The sequence below is a fragment of the Mauremys reevesii genome, linkage group 11 (assembly GCF_016161935.1).
Source record: "Mauremys reevesii isolate NIE-2019 linkage group 11, ASM1616193v1, whole genome shotgun sequence".
Taxonomy (NCBI): Eukaryota; Metazoa; Chordata; order Testudines; family Geoemydidae; genus Mauremys; species Mauremys reevesii.
The window spans coordinates 37,596,562-37,619,577 of record NC_052633.1 but is presented as its reverse complement, the minus strand read 5'-3'; the positions used below and the strand labels follow the sequence as shown (position 1 = coordinate 37,619,577).

The 23,016-nt window shown below is 40.1% G+C and overlaps 1 protein-coding gene across 1 annotated transcript in view; it reads right to left on the bottom strand.

Moving 5' to 3' along the window:
• The window catches only part of SP3 (Sp3 transcription factor), a 30,878-nt gene that overhangs the window by 3,582 nt on the left and 4,280 nt on the right, over nucleotides 1-23,016 (bottom strand). Inside the window, exons 4-5 of the mRNA XM_039494334.1 lie at nucleotides 12,684-14,046; nucleotides 3,021-3,213 (exon numbers count right to left, since the gene is read on the bottom strand). Coding sequence (XP_039350268.1) covers nucleotides 3,021-3,213; nucleotides 12,684-14,046 — 1,556 coding nt within the window. The remainder of the gene's footprint in view (nucleotides 1-3,020; nucleotides 3,214-12,683; nucleotides 14,047-23,016) is intronic.

The following is a 23,016-nucleotide window of genomic DNA, read 5'->3' as shown; positions in this document are numbered from 1 at the left end:
AGACTTAAAGCCAGATGAGATGAATGGATCAATCTATCTATATCTAAGTTATCATTTCAGGCTGTCCGTGACTTGGGGGGTGGGGGAGAATGGAATTGTTTTGCACTTTGTTAGTGTTTTCAAGATTTCCTCACAAAAATGAAGGTAGAATTGTGCCCCCTTCCCCTCTCCCCCGTTTTTTTAAATGAATGCTTCAATTCCAGAGAACAATTCTGTAAAAGTGGTTTGACTCCACAAGAAATCCAATAGCTGTAAAACTACGAATACACAGGGCTCAGAATATAATGCATTGGAGCAATTCAATCAAAGAGAAAATGGCATAACTATGTTCCTGAATCAATTCCATAGCCATATGGGCCTATCTGGTTCCCAGTCACGTGTCTACTCCCATCCATCAAATCACTCTTGCTGGTGACACCTCTAACCCTTACAGCATCATACAAAGTTAGGTTCTCTGCCTTGTACTTTTTTTCTTCCTTGTCCCTCTTAGATCAACTTACTTGGAGCTGTAGCTCATGAAAGCTCATGCTTAAATAAATTTGTTAGTCTTTAAGGTGCCACAAGTACTCCTGTTTTTTTTTTTTGCGGATACAGACTAACACGGCTGCTACTCTGAAATCTTACTTGTTACTGTTATGCTTATGATACCAAGTTGTACATATCTTTTGACAGAATTGACTCTTCCATCTCCCAGCACCTCCTGATCAGCTGTTTCGTGGGGGGAGGGGGAGGAACGAGGGCATGGCAGGCTCAGGGAAGGGGGTGGGAAAGGGTGGAGTGGGGTCAGGGCCTGTGGCAGAGCCAGGGGTTGAGCAGTAAACACCCCCCTGGCACATTGGAAAGTTGGCCCCTGTAGCTCCAGCCCTCGAGTTGGTGCCTATACAAGGAGCCGCATATTAACTTCTGAAGAGCCGCATGCGGCTCTGGAGCCACAGATTGGCCACCCCTGATGTAGAACTATGCTGGCCTCCTATCAGTCATCAGCAAGGTTGGGACCTTAGACCATCAGTACAGACCTCGACCACTGGAGCTAACTGAGGAACTAGTATCAGTAGTAGGTTGTTTTAAATGGTCATGAGTCATTAGAGGAGGAACAGACATACATTTTGTCAGTAGATATACAGTTATTCACTAGACAGCATATGACTACTGAAACACCAAAATCCTGCGTGTAACTTCAGGCTCTGGAGGAGAGTGTACTCTATTGGTTAGACAGTTCCACCCCCAAACCAGTCCTCCTCACACCCCTGGTTCCTGTCCCAGTGTTCCTCTTACCTACCCTTTCTTCCCCCTTGTCTCAGTATTCCTCCTTCCCTCCCCCCAAACCAGTACCACAGTTTATTCTCACCTCTCCCTGAGTGCCTGTCTCGGACTCTCCCACCTACCACTCTCTAAAGTTTTTCCATGTTGACTGGGCATCAGCAGGTTGCAGAAGGAACACTGAAAGCACAGGAGAGATGGCATTCCTGCTCTCAGTTTTGATGCCTGGTGCCACAGCAACCCACCATTACTGGGAGGAGCATTTGCAGGGAAAGTCCTTCTTAGCCCCTGCAGCATTCAGATGAAGGAAGCTCAGTCACTCTTTGAGGATGGTGCATGCACTATCTAGTTGGCATACAGGAGCATGACCGTTGCAGAAGAAATCTTCAGAGAATTTAGCTGCCAGCCTATAGCAAACCTTTACTGAGCATGTGCTAATTCTGATTTTCCAGAAGCTTATTTGTCCAAATCTGAGATTTTCACGGGGAACTCAAAAGGCACATCACTGGCAACAAGGCAACCCCCTCCCGAATTTCAAGTCCCAACTCCAAAACATGGAGGTGCTAAAGTTTCTCAGTGAAACAGATATAAGTTTAAGGTGGGCAAATGAACATATTGTAATTTAATTATGTTATCAGAAACTACTGAACCAGTTTTACTGAAACGAAAAAAAAAAAAAAGGCAGCCTGCAGCAGACACCAGGGATAGAAAACTTCAGCCCAAATGGTTAGAGTCCAGCAAAGTTATAAGCAACTGAAAATAGGGTTTTATAATACGAAGTGTTGAAGCTACTTTAACTATAAACACTGCTAACAGCTCTGCCCATAATTAAGTTCTACTGTATCATTTTGCCAGGAAATACTTTAGCTGTCTGTTTTAGGTACTTTCCTTGCAAGCACATCAACAAACCAACAGAGAAGATGTGGAAGCAACAGGGGCAGCCAGACTTAGCTAGCCTCTCACAATCCTTAGACAGTAACAGGTTTGTAGAACCATGGGATGTCAATATGTCCTCAAAACAGAACCAAAAAGTTTATATTTGATTTTCAAATAAACTAGGTGCCCATTTAAAATGGTTACCTACATAAGATTGCCAAAATGGACATGAAAATTCTAGTACAAAGAATTTACAATATACTATATACAATAGTTTCAAATACAATAATGCTATCCTAGATATTTCCATTTCAGAAAGGCAACAATTTCTTCCCTCCTCCTCCAGTTTCTGACACCCACAACAAAATCCTTTACTGAAAATGTGTCAAAACACAATAGGTCTCTAAAGAGTAAAAATGTGACAAGAAGAAAAAAAATCCAGGCCGTCTCAGGTTTTCGTACCATTCCCTTCACTATAGGAGACAAATCCTTTGTTTAATCAATCACAAAATACACAAACACAGGACTTAATCGAATCCTTGAAAATTGAGATATGGTAGGAAGCCAATCTGCATATATAGAAAACTCACACTTTCATATTATTTAGGGCCTTGTTCTGCCAACCTATACTCATGTTGAATAGCCCCATTCATTTCAGTGGGACAATTCAACAAGCATAGAGTAAAACTTGACTCATTAGAGTGTAGATTCTGACCCTTTCCCGTCAACACAAAACAAGAGCTGGAGATGTTTTACTGCATAAGCTCAGTGCCTGAAGATCTCCAAAAGCTACAGTCAAGAAGTTCATACTTGAGTTTCTTATTTTTTCTCATTATTTCTTTTCCGTATAACAAGTATTATATGGACCCTAAATATTAGCATACCTCCCACCACCTTCTTTACAGTTGGGACAGGTGCAAGCAACTCGCCGCAATCTTTTTCCTTCTTGATGTGTTTGGTCCCCTTCCTCGTCTACCACCTGTACTCTCAAATGTGATAGATCATTGGTATTCAGTGTAGAATCGCCACTGAGCTGCCACTCTTCTGGATCAGGCTCCTCTTCTTTAATCCTAATATCTAAGGAAAAGAATAAAACATAGATCCATAAGTAGCCCATTAAACAGAGAGAAGCAAACCATAATGATGAAATCTCTACTGCAAAGAGCACTGTATGTCATTCCGAAGTCAACAGTTTTTAATGCATACTGACATTGCTGCTGTGCCCTTGTAGCCTATTCCTTATTTTAAAAGTGTGTTTAACTTTACATTTCAAAAAGCAAGCCAAAACTAGAATACATCTAAAACTTAAAGTTTGAACTGTTCTTACTAGAGAAGGCCACCAGGACCATTTCTTTTGGTTGGGGCTCAGAGAGTGGAGTCCTTACAGAGGTTTGCACAGCCTTTAGCTATATCAGTTTAAAAACAGCTTTCCTATGCAGACAAAGCCTAAAGTTAAAAAATGTTAATACTATACTTATTCAGAAACTTAGTGAATGGTAAAAGGTAAATTAAAATACTTGAAAAATAAATACAAAACTACTAAAGATGTTACATTATCTGAATGCATGTTTTTGTGATTTTAAGACGACACATTTTAAAGGTAAACTGAAAGATTCAGTGTTTGTTTTATAAACCATGAGACCCAGGTTCAGAGCTTTTGCAAGAGAGACCACCACCCTGAACAAGTACATCAGAAAATGGAGTTTAAAGCTGTATTAGGAATGTGTTTGTAATTTCAATATGTACAAGAAAGAAACTGCACAAACCTGAACCTGAGTAGTGGCAGGTGAGTGAGGAACAGGGGAAAACTTTTTCAGGGTAACAATTTTCTGCATTTGAAGACCTTTTCAGTTAGGCTTATTAAAAATAAACCTGTAACACAGCAAAGTTCTAGTTTCTTTAAATTAACAGCTATATTTAAGCAGTGTCTTGCAGAACTCCGCCCAAAGGGCATTTCAGAAAGCGCTAAGGACACAGGGAAAAAACAAAACAAACAGTTCTCATGAACCTGCAATAATTTACTGTATCGTCTTGGCATTTAAATTTACACAAGTAGCTAAAACAAAACAAAACTCCTAGAAACTGAAGTCAAAACAAGTATTTCAGTACTGTTTGCCGCCTCTGCGGCTGGTAGCTCTGGCATGATTTAAAGGCTTTTAAAGCTTGAAAGGGCCCGCCTCTTCCGGCTAAGGCCCTGCCTCTTCCGGTTGAGCCCCACCCCCGCTCAGGACTCCGGCGTACTGGTAAGTTATTTTCACCCCAGCAAAAGCGTCAGTCAAACTGGAGCAGAATTAAAGCAAAAGGCTCTGACCCTTCTCTCTTGAATTCCCATTCCTGTTCGGCCTCAACTGGATTTAAATTAGTATACTCTTGCATTATTTTTTTTAAAATGAGAAATTGAGAGATTCATTCCACTAATTTTTGGTTTATCTGCCTTTCCTGCCTGCAGGACTGTCAACTAATATTATTGCAAAGATATCTGTGGTTTTCATAGTCTGTTGAACCTGTCCAGTGGTACCGAAAAAATACAGAAATGAAATTCTGCTCACTTACTAATTTCTTGGTAATTCTGCCTAAAAGTAGTTTGTCTCAGAACCAAGGCTTTTATAAAAGCATGGGTACAAGCTAGCTCCTCAAACCAGCCTCCTCACTGTTAAGATGAGCAAATCAGCAATCTATTTTCCACAATGCAGCTACATTAGACCTTTTAATACAACCATCAAGATTGGGTCTTTTAGCACAGCTGAAAGGTTATCAATGATAATTTGTCTGTAGAAGTCTATAAAGGGTTGTTAAACATTTGAATTCTAATCAAACTCTTTATCTTCCAGTCCACTAAGGAGACAGTTGCTGCTTCTGATCCTGCCAATATCTGGGACACCGTGGCAGGGGCGTGCTCCATTCCTGCCTCTTTCCAGACAAGCTATGCAGAGACTTTCTTCAGGTAAAACATCCAGTGATTTATTTAAAAAGTTTGTTCCTACCACTTCTACAGATTGTGCAGCACCTTTAACAGTATCCTGGGGCTCTAAGGCTCCCGAGCCCAGCAAGGGAGAGACTTCTTGTGGCCTTGGCTCTACTGGCCCACACTTCTTTCACTTTCTCTCTCCTCCCTTCATTTTCTTGTATCTTCTGAGTTAACTAAGTGATAGGCTGGAAAGAGTTAAAGGCTATCAAAATTGGCACAGTTCCCAAATGTAAGCGTGCCCGGGGCATTTACCTGAAATTACTGTGATCAGAGTGCTAGATCTGATGCTTTTCCCCAGTACTGTCACAGACACTATCTTAAACCCCAGGAAGTACTGAGAGGAAGAACCTGTCTACTTTACGGTTTCTGCTTGAGTACATCTATTTATACAGCATTATTATTAAACTACTTAAGAATTAATCTGGTCACTTTAGTCCTTACTTCAGGTGAGCTCCCCATTACTGTAGGGAAGGGAGGGGATACCCCCACACCATTGATGCAATCCATCCATCCACAAACGCTTTCAGTAAGCATCACTGGATTTGATCAGCTGTATAATTGCAAATATTAACACAAATGCAGCCTCTTCCCCAGACACCAAAATCATCCAGTCTACCTACTCAGTTAAGCTTTACAAGTCTCCCACCAGAGAGGTAGAATTATGGTTCTCAGACACCATATAGATTCTGCAATGGCCCTCTGGTACACCTAAGTCAACTTCCTCATGGATCTCACAGTTAAGTCATAGAGAGGTCTTAAGAGTGCAGACATTCAACTTGCATTTCCCATTAACTCATTCTATATAGCTGGGTCCCTTTGAAAGTCTGAGAACTTTTTAAATAAGCGAGACAAAAGGCACCATCTTGTCCTCTTATAGGATGTCAGGCCTCTGTGATTCAGTCTCTCTCTTTTTCTGCAACGCAGAAATGTCATCCACATCTCTATGTGTAATACAGTTCCTCTCAACGTCATATCTTTCCTCACTTATACTTCTGGATGGGAAGAAACTCTGCAGAATCATATTAGGCAAGAGTCAGATTTCTTGGGTGAGATTTTTGTTTGTGCTAATCTAAACTAACTTTCTCCTCCAAGTCTCCCAATAGCAGTAGTCTTCTGTGTCTCAGACTAAACTCTTCAGAACAGGAACTCTTTATGCATGTGGCAGCTATGGGGTCAGTGCTTAACAGAGGTGCTTAACAGCAGGAATCCCTGCTGAAAACTACATCAACTTGCTGATGATCTGGAAAGCCTATAATCAGGTTCAAGCAGAATTTTTGCCTATTATAAGTTAGGCAAAAACCCTTATTTGGTAAACCGATCCTTTTGCTTCAACTCCACCCAATTTGAGGCTGAAGCACTCAGTGAAATAAAGACACTCTAAAAGCCCCAAACACAATTAGTGGAAAATTCCCCCCCCAACTATGGAACCTGGCTGTCTTCTGAAGACCCTGTTGCAAATACCAGCATAGTCAGTCTTAGAGGAGTTGGTGGAACCAGATTCCAGGAAGCACTGCTGCCCATTGGCAGCTGATGACATACTACCATAACTCAAAAGGCCTTCTAGAGCTGCTTAAATTACACCACGGGCTACTCAGGCCTCTGAAGCAGCCCATCATCAGAAGGGGGCAAAGATGGCCTAAGATCATCTTCGCACCCCTCTTCCTGGACTATTAGAGTCACAGCACAGATTCTTTTAAACAAAGCAGGTTTAAGTCATTTCCACATTGATTTTCCTGCCAAGACCTCTGTTCAAGGTTATGTATTTCTCCTACAACATTAAATCCTAAACCAATGGAAGGAATTTTAGGGTATATCACTCCTGCAATACTTCGGGACCTGATCCAATGCCCACTGAACTCAATGGAAAGTCTACCATTCTCTTTAGCTGGCTTTAAATCAGGCCTTAATTTATTAAAATCATCAGTTGTTGCATGGAGAACAGAAACCCAAAACGCTAAACTCAGGTCTTGGTAGGCAGTCTTTCATTTCACAATTAAAGTAATGAGTATTAAAGTACTGTATCAATCATCAAGATCAGCAAAAATGCAGTTAAAACCATTCTTGCAAAGCGTGCCACGAAATACCTGTTTTAAAGGACATGTATTGCTTCATCAGTCAGTCATTTAAAAATAGTCTTAATAAAGCTTAAGTCAGTATCACAATACATATCACGTGGCAAAGAATACTTACTATATAGTAATTATAGTTCTTCAAGATAGGTTATCAGTGCAGATTCCACTCTTGGTGCGCATGCGAGATCACATTTTTTTGAATAGCGGTGTCCACTGAGCCCTACCTATGCCATGTATGCACACTCTGCCCCAAAACTGAAGGCAAAAAAAGTGGGATGGCCACAACTCACACTCAGTTTGTTCCCCATAAAAATTCCGTAGGGGAAGGGCTCTGATCAGCAGGGATGGAGGACAGGTCATAGAATCTATATGGAAAACACACCTCAAAGAACCAGTTTTTGTAAAGTACATAGCCACTCTCTCATCCTCAAGTGATTGTCTTGGTGACCATCAAACAGTGTTGCCGGTGCTAGGATGTGAGTGAATGGAGGCCTGCTTAAAAAGTATTATACAACTGCCCTACCAAAACGAACACCCAACCTGGAGGCTTGCACCCAGGAATAAGTGAGTGGTAAAGGTGAGGATCAAGCTCCACATCGCTGTTCTAAGTATCACTGATGTGGGGAACTAACCCAAGACAACCAGAGGCCCCTGGAACAAGCTCTAACTTGTCAAGGTGGCTCTTAGTAATAGCAGCAGCAAAGCTAAAAGTAAAACTTAATAGGCAGCAAGCAGGAGCATAAACAGAAAGGCCTAAGCACGTTTAGCATTGCTGATCTAAGACCCATACATAAAACTTTTCTAAATAATATGGGAGCAGAAAACTGTTGTTGTGAAATGAGTCAAGTTCAAAAATTCATACTGACAGTTCCTTTATAAACAATGGTTCACAGTATTTCACCAGAAATACTAAAGTTTTCTGAGAACTAACCTGAGGGCTACAAATGTGTGTATTCTGTTCTTTAGTCATTACCAAGATGTTAAAATTTTTGGTTTTTTGAAAACCACATTTCATATGTTAGCCCTCAACCTTTTATTTGTTTCAGCCAGTGTACGCAAGAAAGATGCCAGAAAAGTTTTATATTAATACTGTGGTGTAGTTATCTTGGAGGTGAAAGATACCTAGCAAGATATTAAAGTTTGTCACTTGGGCAAGTATTGATCCAGAAAACTATTTGGCCCTTTTAAGGCCAAATTTAAAATTACTAGATTAGGCTACATTTATGTCAGTGTGATAAGGACCTACGGCTCTGGCCTGGATAAGATTAAATCTCCTTCATGAACAGACCACCTCTCCTGCTCTCTAATAACCAGCATGAGTTGATTATCAGGTATGAATGATGATGAGCTTCACTGGCAGCAGGTACTTAATTCTCTGAGCAGCTGTGTATACAGATCTACAGGAAGACACTGTCAGGAGAAAAAGGACTGAGACTGAGAGGAGAACTCCTTCCTCAACAGATCATAAATTAAACAAGCTTTACATTATATAATTTACTTTGGAATTATAGCTGGAATAATATATTTGGAGAGAAGTCAGCAAAATGTTTATAGACCTTCACTTCTGGGTTGTTTTTTTTAAATATAAGCTGAACCTGACAGATGTGCAATATCAACCCAGATGTGCACATTCCCTTGGCTAGAGCCACTACTATTCCAACTGCTTTATTCCAACTGCTTTATCAGTTTTCTTCACATTACTTTTGGGAACCAAAAGTACCATCATAAAATTAAATCCAGCTTCTAATGAAGAAACCCTGATCAGAACTGATCAAGTTATATTTGCTATGGGGAGTAACCACCCCTTAAGTGGGATTCAATAGTTTACAATAAACTAATTTGAGAAGCCTTTAAAATTAGATTCTACGCAACTCATCAATTATCTAAAGAAATGTCTTCAGAGGAGCTAACGTACATTGTCCTTTTTTTTTAGTTTAAGTTTTAAGTGTCTCCAAAAGCAACGCAACAACTTAAAGTCTACATTTGGATAAGGAGAAATTATATTATGTGACTGACACTGAATATTTTTGGGGGACAGCTAAGCAGTAATGTAGACTTCAAATACGAGTCGTGCACCTAGCCTCTCCTTTTTACAGCAGGCATGCAATACGTCACTGATAAGTGCAGGTAAAAGGAGAAAGCTGCTAGAGATCTTTCCTTATGGTTAATTTCTAGTAAGAGCATCAGGAACTGAACCTAGAACCTAGGTTAGCAAAATACTTATTTGACATTTTGGAAATTTGCTGCTTTGTTCTGCACTCCTCAGATCTAGATAGCTTCAGACCTGACTGTCTACTAACTGCTTTTCCCCACTTCGGACGATAACAAGCACAACAGGGGGTAACATGAGCTCTTGTAAACATCCCAAAAGAGAATGTTAACTAATTTAAGATGAAGACTTTCCTTCAGAATTGATTCAGTATAATGGAAGGTTCTGCATATATGTAAGGTATTGTACACACTGTTAGAACTAAAAGCAGTAACAACCTATTTTTCAAGTAAAGTGACAAACAGTCCCTTTCTCACTCCTTATTTTGCAGTACCTGACTGTTTTTCCTTTTGATTCTCCACTTTGTTTACTCATGAGGCATTTTTGTCTGATGCCGACTAAATCTCTCAGCAGTAAAGATGTCGTCTTCAGATTACTTTGAAACCAAGGTAAAGAAGAGCACCTCTTAACAGTAAATCAAGGTTGAAGGGACCAAATTCTAATTGACCTACATACTTCACAACTGCAAAACAGCTCACATGATTTTATTCAAACTTCACACACACCAATCAGTTCCGGACTGAGACAAAGCATAAGCAGTTTTTATTTTTCCTAGGGCTATCAACCCCAAAGGGAAAACTTTAAAGAGTATAAGCGGAATACAACCTAATTATGTCTTCTGTGAAAGGAGGAGCTTTAGCGCTTCAGTGCGTCTAGTAAAATAAAGAAATGCAAAGAAAACCTTTCTCCTCACCTCACCTTAAAATTCTGCAATCCTCCTATGTGGTAAAGAGGGATCCTTCCAACAGCACAAAATAAAATAACCTGTCACATGTATCTTATTGATTTATCTTCTATTGTTCTATTATTCTCTCATCTCCTCTCCTTTCATTAAAAAAACAAAAACAAACAAAAAAAAAACACTAAGCTTTTTTTTCTCCCTTTTTCAGGCCTGAAAAGCATAATTTCTTTTCAGTCCTAGTGATTATTCCCCATACCTATTTTATATGCATATCCTCTAAAATAGAGGAAATCAATGATATTGCAAAAGCTACAGAGAGCTATAAATAAAAAGGGAGGAATGGAACACTATACTACAGCAGTAGAATGCTGTGATGACTGGAGACAGGGTTTAGCGTTTTTAATACAGAATATCAGATCTGTGCGGTAAATCTGAAATATTGGAGGTGAATATTCAATCTGATTCTACTGGTTTGAAGAAACTATGGTGAAAGTTTCTGTGGAGACATGCATCAAATAACATGGATTTAAATTTTTTTTATTTGTGATTTTGGGGGGAAGGAGTGATGTGATATGTGCAGGAGGGACAGATTAAGTTCCCAAAAAGTTTAGGGAAGGGAATTGGAAAAAAAACAACAAACTACTAACCCATTTACCATTATCAGAAAGACAGCAAAAACCTGAACTATAATCATTCACTCAGTCTCAATTATAATCAAATGTTGCTGATCCACTGGTTTACATACAATTTCCTTCTCCCATATTCCATTATTTCTGTGAACTTTGTCCACATTGCTCCCTTTACTTACCTCCCTTCCCTGGCCATAGCAGAAATACTCCATGAGGGAAGGCTTGATGGGTTGTCCCTGCAGCCATTCAGAAGGCATTCAAACTTTGTGATGCAAGCCAATCCCCTCCCGAAATGGCCCAAAAAGCAAGGGGCCAAAATAACTGACACTGGCACTATACCATGACAGTCTTCATTTTTCACTCCTTGTGTGCATACTTTTCTCTTTTGGTTTCTGAATGCTTTCCCTTCTCATCTCTTCTCTCTCACCCAGGATCATGTTTCTAGTATTATTCCAGAAGCATCAGCAAAGTCTACATGATTCTGTACCAAATCTAAAACTTTACAGAAATAAAGCAGTTCTGATCCCTGATAGAAATTTATATTTCTGTGTAATACAAGATCATGGATGGAGGATATATTTTACTTGGCTATTGTTGGTCTAGACAATTTTCCTTAATAACTTAATGGTGCAACAGCACATGAATCTGAGGCCATCTTCACAAGGAAAAGAATTAGAAGAAAGCATTATGGTTTATTATTTTAGAATGAAATTTTGGATTCTGAATGGAAAGCAAAATTGCTGGATACACAATAGTAATAACCATTCAAGCCCAAAACTACCAAGTCTTTGACACTTGGGCCCTGATTCAGCATAGAACTTAAGCATACATTTACCTTTAAGCCCATGAGAAGTCCAATTGATTTAACTGGACCTCTTCATGCTCTTTAAAGTTAACATGTGTGCTTAAGTACCATGCTGAATCAGAGCCTTAATTAACATGATTATCTTAAAATCACATAGGCTAAGAGTAAATGGTCTTCAAGGTTGGATTTTTAATCCATTGTTGGAAAGACATTTTTCTGAAATAATTACAATTCTTATCTTACCTATGGAGATAAATGTCAAACATGCTTTGAGCAGGGGGTTGGACTAGATGACCTCCTGAGGTCCCTTCCAACCCTGATAGTCTATGATTCTAACTTTTGATATCTACAAGCATTATCTTACAAGCAGTTAGCAGTTTATAACTTACAAGCGGTAAGTTATAATAAAGTTATAAGCGGTATGTATAATAAACATTGTGCAAACAAGTTGTACTTGAAAGTAAAGTCACTCATTCTTAAACTTAGCTACCATGTAGATGTTTGTGCATTTGTTTCACTTCTACTTCTACAAGTTCTGTAACCATAGTTTTGTTCAAATTAAGTTGTTAGGAAACAAGATTAACAAAATGGTAGATCAATAACGGCAGAGGTTCTCAACCTCTGATACATGAGGGGTCCATGAATGTTTCCAGAGAAGTAGGGGTGGTATCCTCAGAAGCATTTGGATTTTTCTTATAAAACTTGATAGACTATACGATGAGGGTCTCTGCTAGGAGGGAGATAAGGTAATGGCACTGCTGCCCTGGGAATCTGATCATCAGATTTACCGCAATTTAGAAGAGAGGTCCTCTGCTTCAGAAAACTTAGAAGCATAGAGACACCATTTTAGAAGGTGCTAATATTGACTACTTTAATTTGAATAGTTGAAAAATCACAGTAATTTACATTTTAGAGAGTATATTTGACTGCGTTCTGCAACAATAGTTTTTTATGACTCAGTTGTTCAAAGTATTAGTATAGCTTGATCAGCTAACTGTATTTTGTATGCATCCTCAGCAAAACAATGTAGTTATGATTATCACTGTTCAACAAACTACATACAGTAAAAAAAAAAAAAAAAAAGAAGCCATTTTTCACAAAGAGTTAGAGTAAGATAAATACCTGCAGGACTGTCAGCATTTTCTCCTGGGTGCAGCTGAATACCAGCAGAATCTATAGAGTTTACTGTAACTGTCTGCAGATTTGGCAATTGAGCAGTACTCAGACTAACTGGAGTTGAAGTCAAGGCCCCACCTGCTGCAACTTGACCAAGAGTAAGAGTCTGCACAGGTGTTAGAGTTATTTGTTGACCAGGTGCATTCTGAATCTGCAAGTTTTGCAAGTTTTGGACACCTTGCACTTGAAATGTCTGCCAAGTGATCTGCCCAGAAGGGGTCACTGTTTGTGCCTGAATTAAAAAAGTTCCAGGATTGAGCTGCAGCTGAAGATTTTGTAGAGCCTGTTGCGATATACCTTGACTTGCTTGCACACCATGGATTGTCTGTTGCGCAATACCTTGTACAATTTGGGCTTGACTGGTTGGTTGCTGAGACTCCTGAAGTTGTATGTGTTGTACAATAGGCTGTGCTGTGGAGACCTGAATATTCTGAGCCTGTGTCTCATCAGAGACTGATGTCTGGATGTAATTTCCCTGAAGGTCAGAACTGTGTACTTGCCCACTATTTGTGGTCAAGCTGTTTGCATTTTGTTCCAATATACTTGTACTGTCTATAGTAACAGGCAGTTGTGATGAAGATGATGTTGGCACAAATAAGTCATTATCAGTGGTAGTTTCTGTAATTTCAGGAGAAACTTGTTCACCAGTCCTTTCAGAAGTGTCTGAACTATCCATGGCCTGTCCAGTATTTATCAAATGTCCATCTGCATTAATGCCTGCAGTCATGGTTTGAGAACCACTGTTGAGTCCCAGAGAATCTAGATCAACACTATTGATGGGTACAAAAGTAATATTTCCTGGTAGTCCAAGAGGGACATTAGCAACTACTTGTGCTTGGCCAGGAAAGGAAGAACCACCAATTGCAACTCCCTGAACCTGAACTTGACCAGTCTGTGATAAGAGATTCTGAATATTAGCTGAAGGTGTTCCAGAGGCAATTATGGTTTGATTAGAGCCAGGAATGATCTGAATTTGACCAGTTTCTTGATTTATACCACCATTATCAGAAGAGGTTGCAAAGCCAAGCTGAACCTGCTGACCATCGGCCGTCTGGATCTGGGGTATTACTTGATATTGTACGTTAGACACTGTACCATTTGATGAATCTGATCCTGGTGCAACAGAAAATATTTGTTGATTTTGCAAACTCTGAATGGGAAGGACATACTGTCCACTTGAAGTTACTGTGGCAGCACCTGGAATCTGTACTATATTACCAGCTTCATCCTTTATAGTGGTAGGAGCTGCAGACAAAACCTCCCATCTATTTGGAGTTCCTGCTAATTGTACAGAAGACAAATCCCCTGTCTGAGCAAAAACAAAAATAGGAAAAACATTTGAAATATGATATACAGATCATATATGCTAAAACAAGCATGCATTACATTCAATACTATATTGTACCAGAGGCTGGTATGCTACTGACATACATGCAACGTAACCCACATGAACAGAAGTAGCTGATTCAGAACTTCAAAATATACACCTTTGTAAGTCAGCAAGTACCTAAATATACCACAAAATCAAGTCCTACAAATGAAAAGATTACATAAATTACTCTATCATTAGAAACAAAATAATAGAGCTTTTTCAAAATGCAATATTAAGAATTCAAGTTAACATTCATAATGCTTACATGTGTGTGTATTCATTTGAATTCCTATAGTTAAAACATATCTTATCAGTTTAAAAATCATATACTCAAATCCTCCTTACCTGTGCTATTACCACTACGGTAGATTAACGTAATTACTTAAATGCTAGTTTACTTTTCATTATTTATGCTGTTGATGTTTTCCAGCTTGCTCATCTTGAATAATGAAACTATTCTGATCTCCTTCAGTCAGTTTCACTTTCTGATTCCCATACCAGCAGCAACAGACTGTTTGGATGCAAGCACTGCAGGTCAATGCTTATCTTTTCACTTACATGTTTTTTGTTTTTGTTTTTTAAAATAGAAAACAGGGCTGTCAAATGATTACAAAAATTAATTGCACTGTTAAACAACAATAGAACACCACTTATTTAAATATTTGACGGTTTCTACATTTTTCAAATACATTGTATTTTGTGTTGTAATTGAAATCAAAGTATACAGTGGTCACCTTATTATTTTTATTAGAAATATTTGCACTTGCATTGGCCTGCTAAACCCAGGGTTGTGAGTTCAATCCTTGAGGGGGTCACTTAGGGATCTGGGGCAAAAATTGGTCCTGCTAGTGAAGGCAGGGGGCTGGACTCAATGACCTTTCAAGGTCCCTTCCAGTTCTAGGAGATTGGTATATCTCCAATTATTACCTATTACCTCATACAAGTACTATAATGCAATCTCTATCATGAAAGTGCAAGTTACAAATGTAGAATTTTTTTTTTTTACTTAACTGCACTCAAAAATAAAACAATGTAAAACTTCAGAGCCTACTTCTTGTTCAGCCAATTGCCAAGACAAATAAATTTGTTTAAATTTACCAGCAATAATGACGTTATTTACGTCAGCTGAAAGTGAGAACAGGTGATTGCATGGCATTGTTACAGCCAGCACTGCAAGGTATTTACATGCCAGATATGCCAAACATTTGTATGCCACTTCATGTTTCGACCACCTTTCCAGAGGACATGCGTCCATGCTGATGATGGATTCCGCTCGATAACATCCAAAGCAGTGTAGACTGACACGTGTTCATTTTCATCCTCTGAGTCAGATGCCACCAACAGAAGGTTGATTTTCTTTTTTGGTGGTTCAAGTTCTGTAGTTTCTGAATTGGAGTGTTGCTCTTTTAAAACTTCTGAGAGGGACGAAATGTAGAACATGCTGTCAGATTTTGGAAAGCACTTCTGATTCTTAAACCTTGGGTTGAGTGCTATAGCTATTTTTAGACTTCTCATACAGTACCTTCTTCGGGTTTTGTCAAATCTGCAATGAAAGTGTTCTTAAATCGAACACCACATGGTGGGTCATCACACAAGACTGCCATAATATGAAATACATCTCTACCCCAATATAACACGACCCGATATAACACGAATTTGGATATAGCGCAGTAAAGCAGCACCGGGGGGGGGGGGTACGGGACTGTGCACCTCTGGCGAGACAAAGCAAGTTCAGTATAATGCGGTTTCACCTATAACGCGATAAGATTTTTTGGCTCCTGAGGACAGCATTATATCGGGGTAGAGGTGTATATGGCAGAATGAGGGTAAAACCATGGAGCAGGAGACATACAATTCTCCCCAAGGAGTTCAGTCACAAATTTAATTAACACTTTTTTTTTTTAATTAGTATCATTAGCATGCAACCATTTCCTCTGGAACGGTGGCTGAAGCATGAAGGGGCATCTGAATGTTTAGCATATCTGGCACGTAAATACCTTGCAACGTCTGCTACAAAAGTGCCATGTGAACACCTGTTGTCACTTTCAGGTGACACTGTTAATAAGAAGCAGGCAACATTATCTCCTGTAAATATCAAAAAAAACTTGTTTGTCTTAGCAATTGGCTGAACAAGAAATACTACTGAGTGGACTTGTAGGTTCTGAAGTTTTACATAGTTTTATTTTTGAGTACAGTTATGTAACAAAAAAATTTCTACATTTGTAAGTTGCACTTTCACAATAAAGAGACCGCACTACAGTACTTGTATGAGGTGAATTGAAAAATGCTATTTTTTATTTTTTACAGTGCAAATATTTGTAATAAAGATAATATAAAGTGAGCACTGTACATTTTGTATTGTGTTGTAATGGCGATCAACATATTTGAAAATGTAGAAAAACTATTTATAATAAATTTAATTTGGTATCCTATTAACAGTGCAATTAAAACTATGATTAACAGAGATTTATCAATCGAGTTGATTTGTTTTGAGTTAATCGCTATTAATTGACAGCCCTAGTAGAAATAGTTTTATTTGATTTTGTAAGCCTCCTACCCAGTAATGAAACCTACATTTTTTACCTAAACTGCCTTGCAATGTCAATTTTAGAGAATAATTTTTTACATAAAAATCAAACTTGTATTTTTGTCCTTAGTAGAAACACTAGGAACTACTTGGAAGTTTCCACGAAAAAGCATATCTACTATTCCCAGAAGCAAACCCTCTTTATGATTTTAAGGCTTTAGGGAGCAGGGAGGAAAAAAAGGCAGATTAAATATTCAGACTCCCCTACCCACCTTTAACCTTTTACAGTTTTTCCAGCATTAGATACAATCCTTTCTGCCAAAAGGACAAGATTTAACCTCCTCCTGTCTTTCAACATCACTACTTAAGAGACTAGAAGAATTTCTGCCAAGCAATGCAATACCCTCCCCTAACAGTCATATCATGTGAACGCAGCTCTCCTCTGCTATCTAGTTAGCCCCATAATTTTCTATTATCATTTTAAGAGAATCCCTGGTTGCTGAAATGCTGTGAAAAATATACAGATGATTATTCTAAAAACAGACGACTATCAAGATGTAGAGACAGTATCTATTCCAGCCAAAGGTGCAGTAAACAATATAGGAAGAACTGAAAAAAAAATTGTTGGCAAATCTCTGCGGCAAGAGAAACATTGTGGTCTCCTGTTCTTTATTAATTAAAAAATCATCATTCTATTAGTCACTTTTATTATCTGTTGGAAAAGCAAGGCAAACAACAAACAACAGCAGCAAACCCTAACTTAGCGGCCTAAATAAGTCAACGAGAAAGTTGCATATGGAACAGCACCTCAGAATTTCAAACAGCTCGGGAACGGAGGATGTTCATAACTTCTAACTCTGAACAAAACAACAGGTTGTTCTTTCAAAAGCTTACAACTGAACGCTGACTTAATACAGCTTTGAACCTTTACTACGCTGAAGAAAAATGCTACTTTTAACCATCTTAATTTAAGTGAAACAAACAGAAATAGTTTCTTTACCCTGTCAAATCTTTTTATAAAAACTTTCCCTTTATTTTTAGCAGTTTATGTTTAACACAGTATTGTTCTGTATTTGCTTTTGTTGTTGTTGTCTCTGCTACTGCTAGATTGCATACTTCCAGTTCCAAATGAGGTATGTGGTTGATCAATCAGATCATAATTCTGGTGTTCATAACTCTGAGGTTCTACTATACTTGCCAAGGCTACAAACAGGGATTAGTTTAGTAAGCAGTAGTGTACCTATACATGAAAACCTCTCCTCCAGCACTAATTCAAACCAGACCCACCTCCTATGCAATATAGGAGTGTCATGCCCCAAACACCTATCTTTTCCCCTTACCATGTCCAGTGGCTTTTGTTCTTCTCCTTATGCTGGGAGCACACACCTGCCTTGTACAAGAAGCTCCCCAAATTTCTGAAGTTCCCTGGAATCCTTTTCCTCTCTTCAAGTATTTTGGCTCTCAACACCCCCCTCCCCCACACACACTATCAAGGTCTACTGGTCCCACTATAGAGCAAATGAGGATCCCCAGGCAGGGGGCTTTGAAGCAACCCTGCCATATATGGTGTGTGGTTGGCTAGCAGATGCTTCCTGGAAACATCTGCTAGCCAAGTGTGTTGCTCCTGCAGCTGGCTCTATCAACGACTACAATGTGAACTATGAGCAGGGAGGGGCAGAAAAAGGAGCTTCTGGCTACTATCCCAATTTGCTAACATCAGAACAGCAGACTGAGCTTCCATGGTGGAGTTGGATGTTTGAAAGCTTTCCCCAGCCTTGACTGGCCCTCTGCTATTCCTATCACAATAAACTTTACTGTTTTGCCCTTTTCTTACAAACCACAGAGTTGGTACAGCAGTTCTTGGAACTGTACCTTGCCATCTCTTCTAGAGGTAACAGCTCCTATTGTGCTCCCAAGCTGGGCAGGGGCTAAGTTATGTTAATAATTACAAATCCTACCACTGACCTAAAAGAAGCAATGTCTAATTTAGACTAAGACTACTATTGAGCTCAAAGGTTCAAACCTGAATAACGCACTGTTTGCCTTCAAGCTCTTAACAACATCTGAGCTATATCGAACAGGGTTCAGAGGACGGTGGTCCTCTCTCTATCAATGGCTACGCAGCAAGCAGAATGCTTTGGGGGTTGCCCTTTCAGAAGGGAAGGTGCAGAACGTCGGCATCCAAAGATTCCATGTCAGGTGAGAGAGAGGGAGGGACAAGGGTCTGCGGAAAGTGCAGTGTCTGCAGCAGAACCCACTTTGCCCAAGAAGGGAACAGGACATGAGGGAAGTAAGTAGGAAGCTGGCAAGTCTTTAAGTTGAGCACCAGGAAGTGAAATGAAGCACAGAAATGAGAGGGAGCAAAAGCAGCAGCCAGGGAGAAAGTGACAGAGGAGGAAGAACCAAATGGTAAACCCACCTGAAAAGGTCAGTGTCCTTTGGGGGTTATCAATGTTTCATATACTGCAGAAGGGAGACACGTTATGACTGCTGCCTGCTCTGTCTTTTGATTACTTATTTTATCTACTTGTTACAGAAAGGTGCTCTCCACCAAGGTGAGGTTCTCATTACTGAAGTCCCTTCTTATAAGAACGATGGTCAGGATGACTAATTTTGTTTTTTGAAAAAGAGAGGCTGCAGCAACCCTAAGTCAAATGGGGGGGGGGGGGTGCACAAGTATAGAGGAGGGCCCTCTATCCCCAAGAGGTAACCTAGCACAATTGTGGGGGAAGGGTTGATGGAATAACACCCTCCCTCCCATATGAAAGCTACAACACAGGGGTGCACACATGCATGAACTTCAGCAAACACAGTGGGACTCGGTAGCAAGCATGGCCCTGAGCACTCTGCTGGTAGCTCTGTCCAGAAGCAGTCCCACTCCATCAGGGGTTCTCAAACTGTGGTTTGGGGCCCCAAAGTGGATCACAACCCCATTTTAATGGAGTCACCAAGGCTGGTGTTGGTCCTGGGCCCCAGCAAGTCTGAAGCCCAAGCCCCACCGCCCAGGGCTGAAGCCCAAACCCAAATCCCACTACCCAGGGCTAAGGTTACATGTCCCCTGCCCAGGGCAGAAGCCCTTAGGCTTCGGCTTTGCCCTCCCCCCTCATCTGGGGTGGTAGGGCTCCGCCTTTGTTCCCCCCTCCTGGGGTCAGGTAGTAATTTTTGTTGTCAGAAGGTAGTCACAATTCAATGAAGTTTGAGAACCACTGCATTACACTATCAGTGGCCCTTTGACAGGGTGTGAGGTTTAGCACAGTGAGGCCACTAGCAGATCTCAGCAAAGTGGTGGCAGCAGAAGCAGAGCACTCAGGGCCAGTAACCAACACTGTTTTCCCTCCTAATTCCAAGGTTGCTCCAGCTTCCAGTGGAGGAGGGAAAACAAGCATCATATGCTGATTCTAGACTCTTCCCAACTGTCTTGGGCAGTTCTGTGTGGTGGAGAGGTTGACGTGTTTCACCCTTATCCCCTTAACTGCTCTGAGATCCTTGGTGGTAATCTTCTCTCCCTACCCTATATATCTCCAATCCACTCCCTTATGTGGGCTGCCCAGAGAAGCATTCCTCATTAAAGCAATGGAGTCTCTCCTTGGATGGGGGATCCTTTCTCTGCTGCAGCCCCCACCCCAGCCAGGCCAGTCTTCTGCTGCAGCTTCTTCACACAGCCACTTTTGCCCCCACTGGCCCTGCTCCCTGCAGTGTTGCAACTGTCTGGGCAGGAAAATGAGGGTGAGGAAAATCAATCAAGATAATACCCTAAATGTTTAAAATCATATATAAATGACCAAGAAGGGTCACTTAACTCATCCTAATGCTCGTATTTTCCCATAAAGTGCACTGAAACAAGTGAACAGTGTATCCAGTTTAAGATTTTAAAAGGAAAAATTCCATCTTGAATGGTTTGAAATTTATTTATTTTTAAGAAGGAAATTCCAATTTTATACACTATGTTTAAGAATACGTAATTCTAGTGGACAATCTCCTTTAAAGGTCATCTGTAGAGATTAAAAAAGGCAGATTTGTTTGTTTCTTTGAGATATAGGGCAGGCTAGGAGGCTTATTAATGTTTATTTATTTATTTAAACACTAGACACTGAAGTCCATTTAAGCTAAGGCCTGGTCTCCACCTAAAACTTACCTAGCTATGTTAACTCAGGGCTGTGAAAAATTTCACCTCTAGTGTGACATAGTTACGTCAACCTAACTCCTACAATAGACGGTGTAAGGTTAATAGAATCCTTTTGAATTAATCTTTTGTAAAAAAGATTCAAAAGCATTAACTCTTCATTTCAGGTATGAAGAACTCACATACACATCTTGTACTTCCCCACTAGTGCTTCAATACTGCGAGAGAAGATCTGTCTTTATGCTCTTGATATATTTAATAAAAAAACAAACAGAAAATCTTTCAAACCTTCTGTAAACATCTTAAAAATCAAAGGAAGCAACAAGACTTAGTCTTTCGCAGGTCATCTTTAAAAGAAAGGGAATGAAAGTTATACTAGCTGAAGCTCCAGGACTGCTATACTTAGTTCTGAGCAAGTACCAAGAAAACACTACCTGAACAAGGAACCAATGAGCATTTTAATATCTGATTTCTTGTACACCATCTGGGAGAGAAGTGAATTATTTATAGAATTGTAAAAGAGCAACTTTCACCTTTCCAGTGGTATAAAGCACACATTTCTTGTTAGGTTGCAAAATACAGAACCTTAAAATCCTCTCATTTCAGTTACTATTTTGATTTTCTCTCCCACCAGTCCTCCTTCCCAAATTCATTCGAACACAATTTTAAACATGTCATTTCAGTTAGAATTTAATGCATCTAGGTTTTCAGATGGCATAAAGCATTGATGGCTAGTTCTATGGATCAATCTATGCCATAGTAACCTTAACCTAGTCAGACTATTGTTTTTCAGGAAGACACTGTCACCCCACTTTGTCAAAGGAATGTAAAACAGAGGCCTTGTCTACATCACAGAAGTTATACCAACTTTTCACCCTTTAACACATGGAAAAGCATTGCTGGGAACCATCAGTATAACTTACCTCGAAAGTTTGTAGAAGGAAGAACTAGTATAACTTGAATCAGTGCAGCAAATGGAATTCACAACCACAAATGGGGCTGTCAACTCTCAGAGCTCCCACCATTTGACCATTGTCAGAACTGACAAATCTCTCAGCCAGCCAGCATTCTTATTTCCCCCAGCTGAGTACCCACTCTGCCTCCTATCATATTGCCTTAATTCCCCATATTACCCACGCCTTTCTAAAAATCCTCCTCCAGACATGCCCAGGAGGCATTTGTTGGGCAGGGGGCCAATAGCACATTTTACAGGAGGTAGAAGCTGGGAGGATGGGGTATGGCAGGGAGGCACACGGGGATTTTAAGTTGGCAAACCTGTTTGTCATTTGAGGTGCACAAAAATGACAGCCTCCCCACTGGAAATCAGTGTACGGCAGCTCTAATGCAGACACAGGGACAAACCTTATGACAATTATAGTGGGTAGCCCGGATACACTCATTTAATGGGGGAAAGCATATCACTAATTGATTTTCGTAGTGTAGACAAGGCCAAAGAGAGAAAATCTCTATGCCTCAGATTCCCCATCTGTAAAATGGGAATGTTAATGCTCTTCTACCTCACTGGCGCAAGGAGAGTTAATTTAAGATGCACTGATACGTTTGATGAGTAACAGAAATGCCTAAAAATAACCAGGAATTGAAAAGTTTACCCAACAGCAACCAGCTCAAGAACTCAACATACTAGCCCAGGCCGCTAGACCCCACTAAAAGGTATGTTTCCCTGCAATTTGACAGAATACATTCAATATGGTTCATACTATTTTACCTCTGTCAACTTTCTACTGATACTTTTTTGAAGTGTACCTTAGGATTGAATGAACATACAAACAACTGACCAATATTTGCCAAGTTTAGACTCTTTATCAACTAATACTGGTCCAACTATAGAGATTCAATTTACTGGCCAAATGCCATTTGCCCAGTCCTCCATACCTTCCTGGCTTCCTTTCCCTCCACTACTATCTAACGCAATGATTCTCAACCAGGGGCCTATGGACCCTTGGAGGGGCTGCAAGTAAGTTTCAGTGGGTCCGCCAAGCAGTAGGCTCACTAGGGCTCAGGGCAGAAAGCTGAAGCCCCACTGCATGGGACTGCAGCCTAGGACCTTGAGCCCACCACCCAGTGCTGAAGCCAAAGCCTGAGCAACTTAGGTTCGCAATGCTTCCTCGGCATGGGACCCTGGGCAGTTGCCCTCCTTGCTACTGCCTAATGCCAGCCCTGGCTTTTATATGCAGAAAAACAGTTGTTGTGGCACAGCTGGGCCATCAAGTTTTTATAGCATACTGGGGAGGCTCAG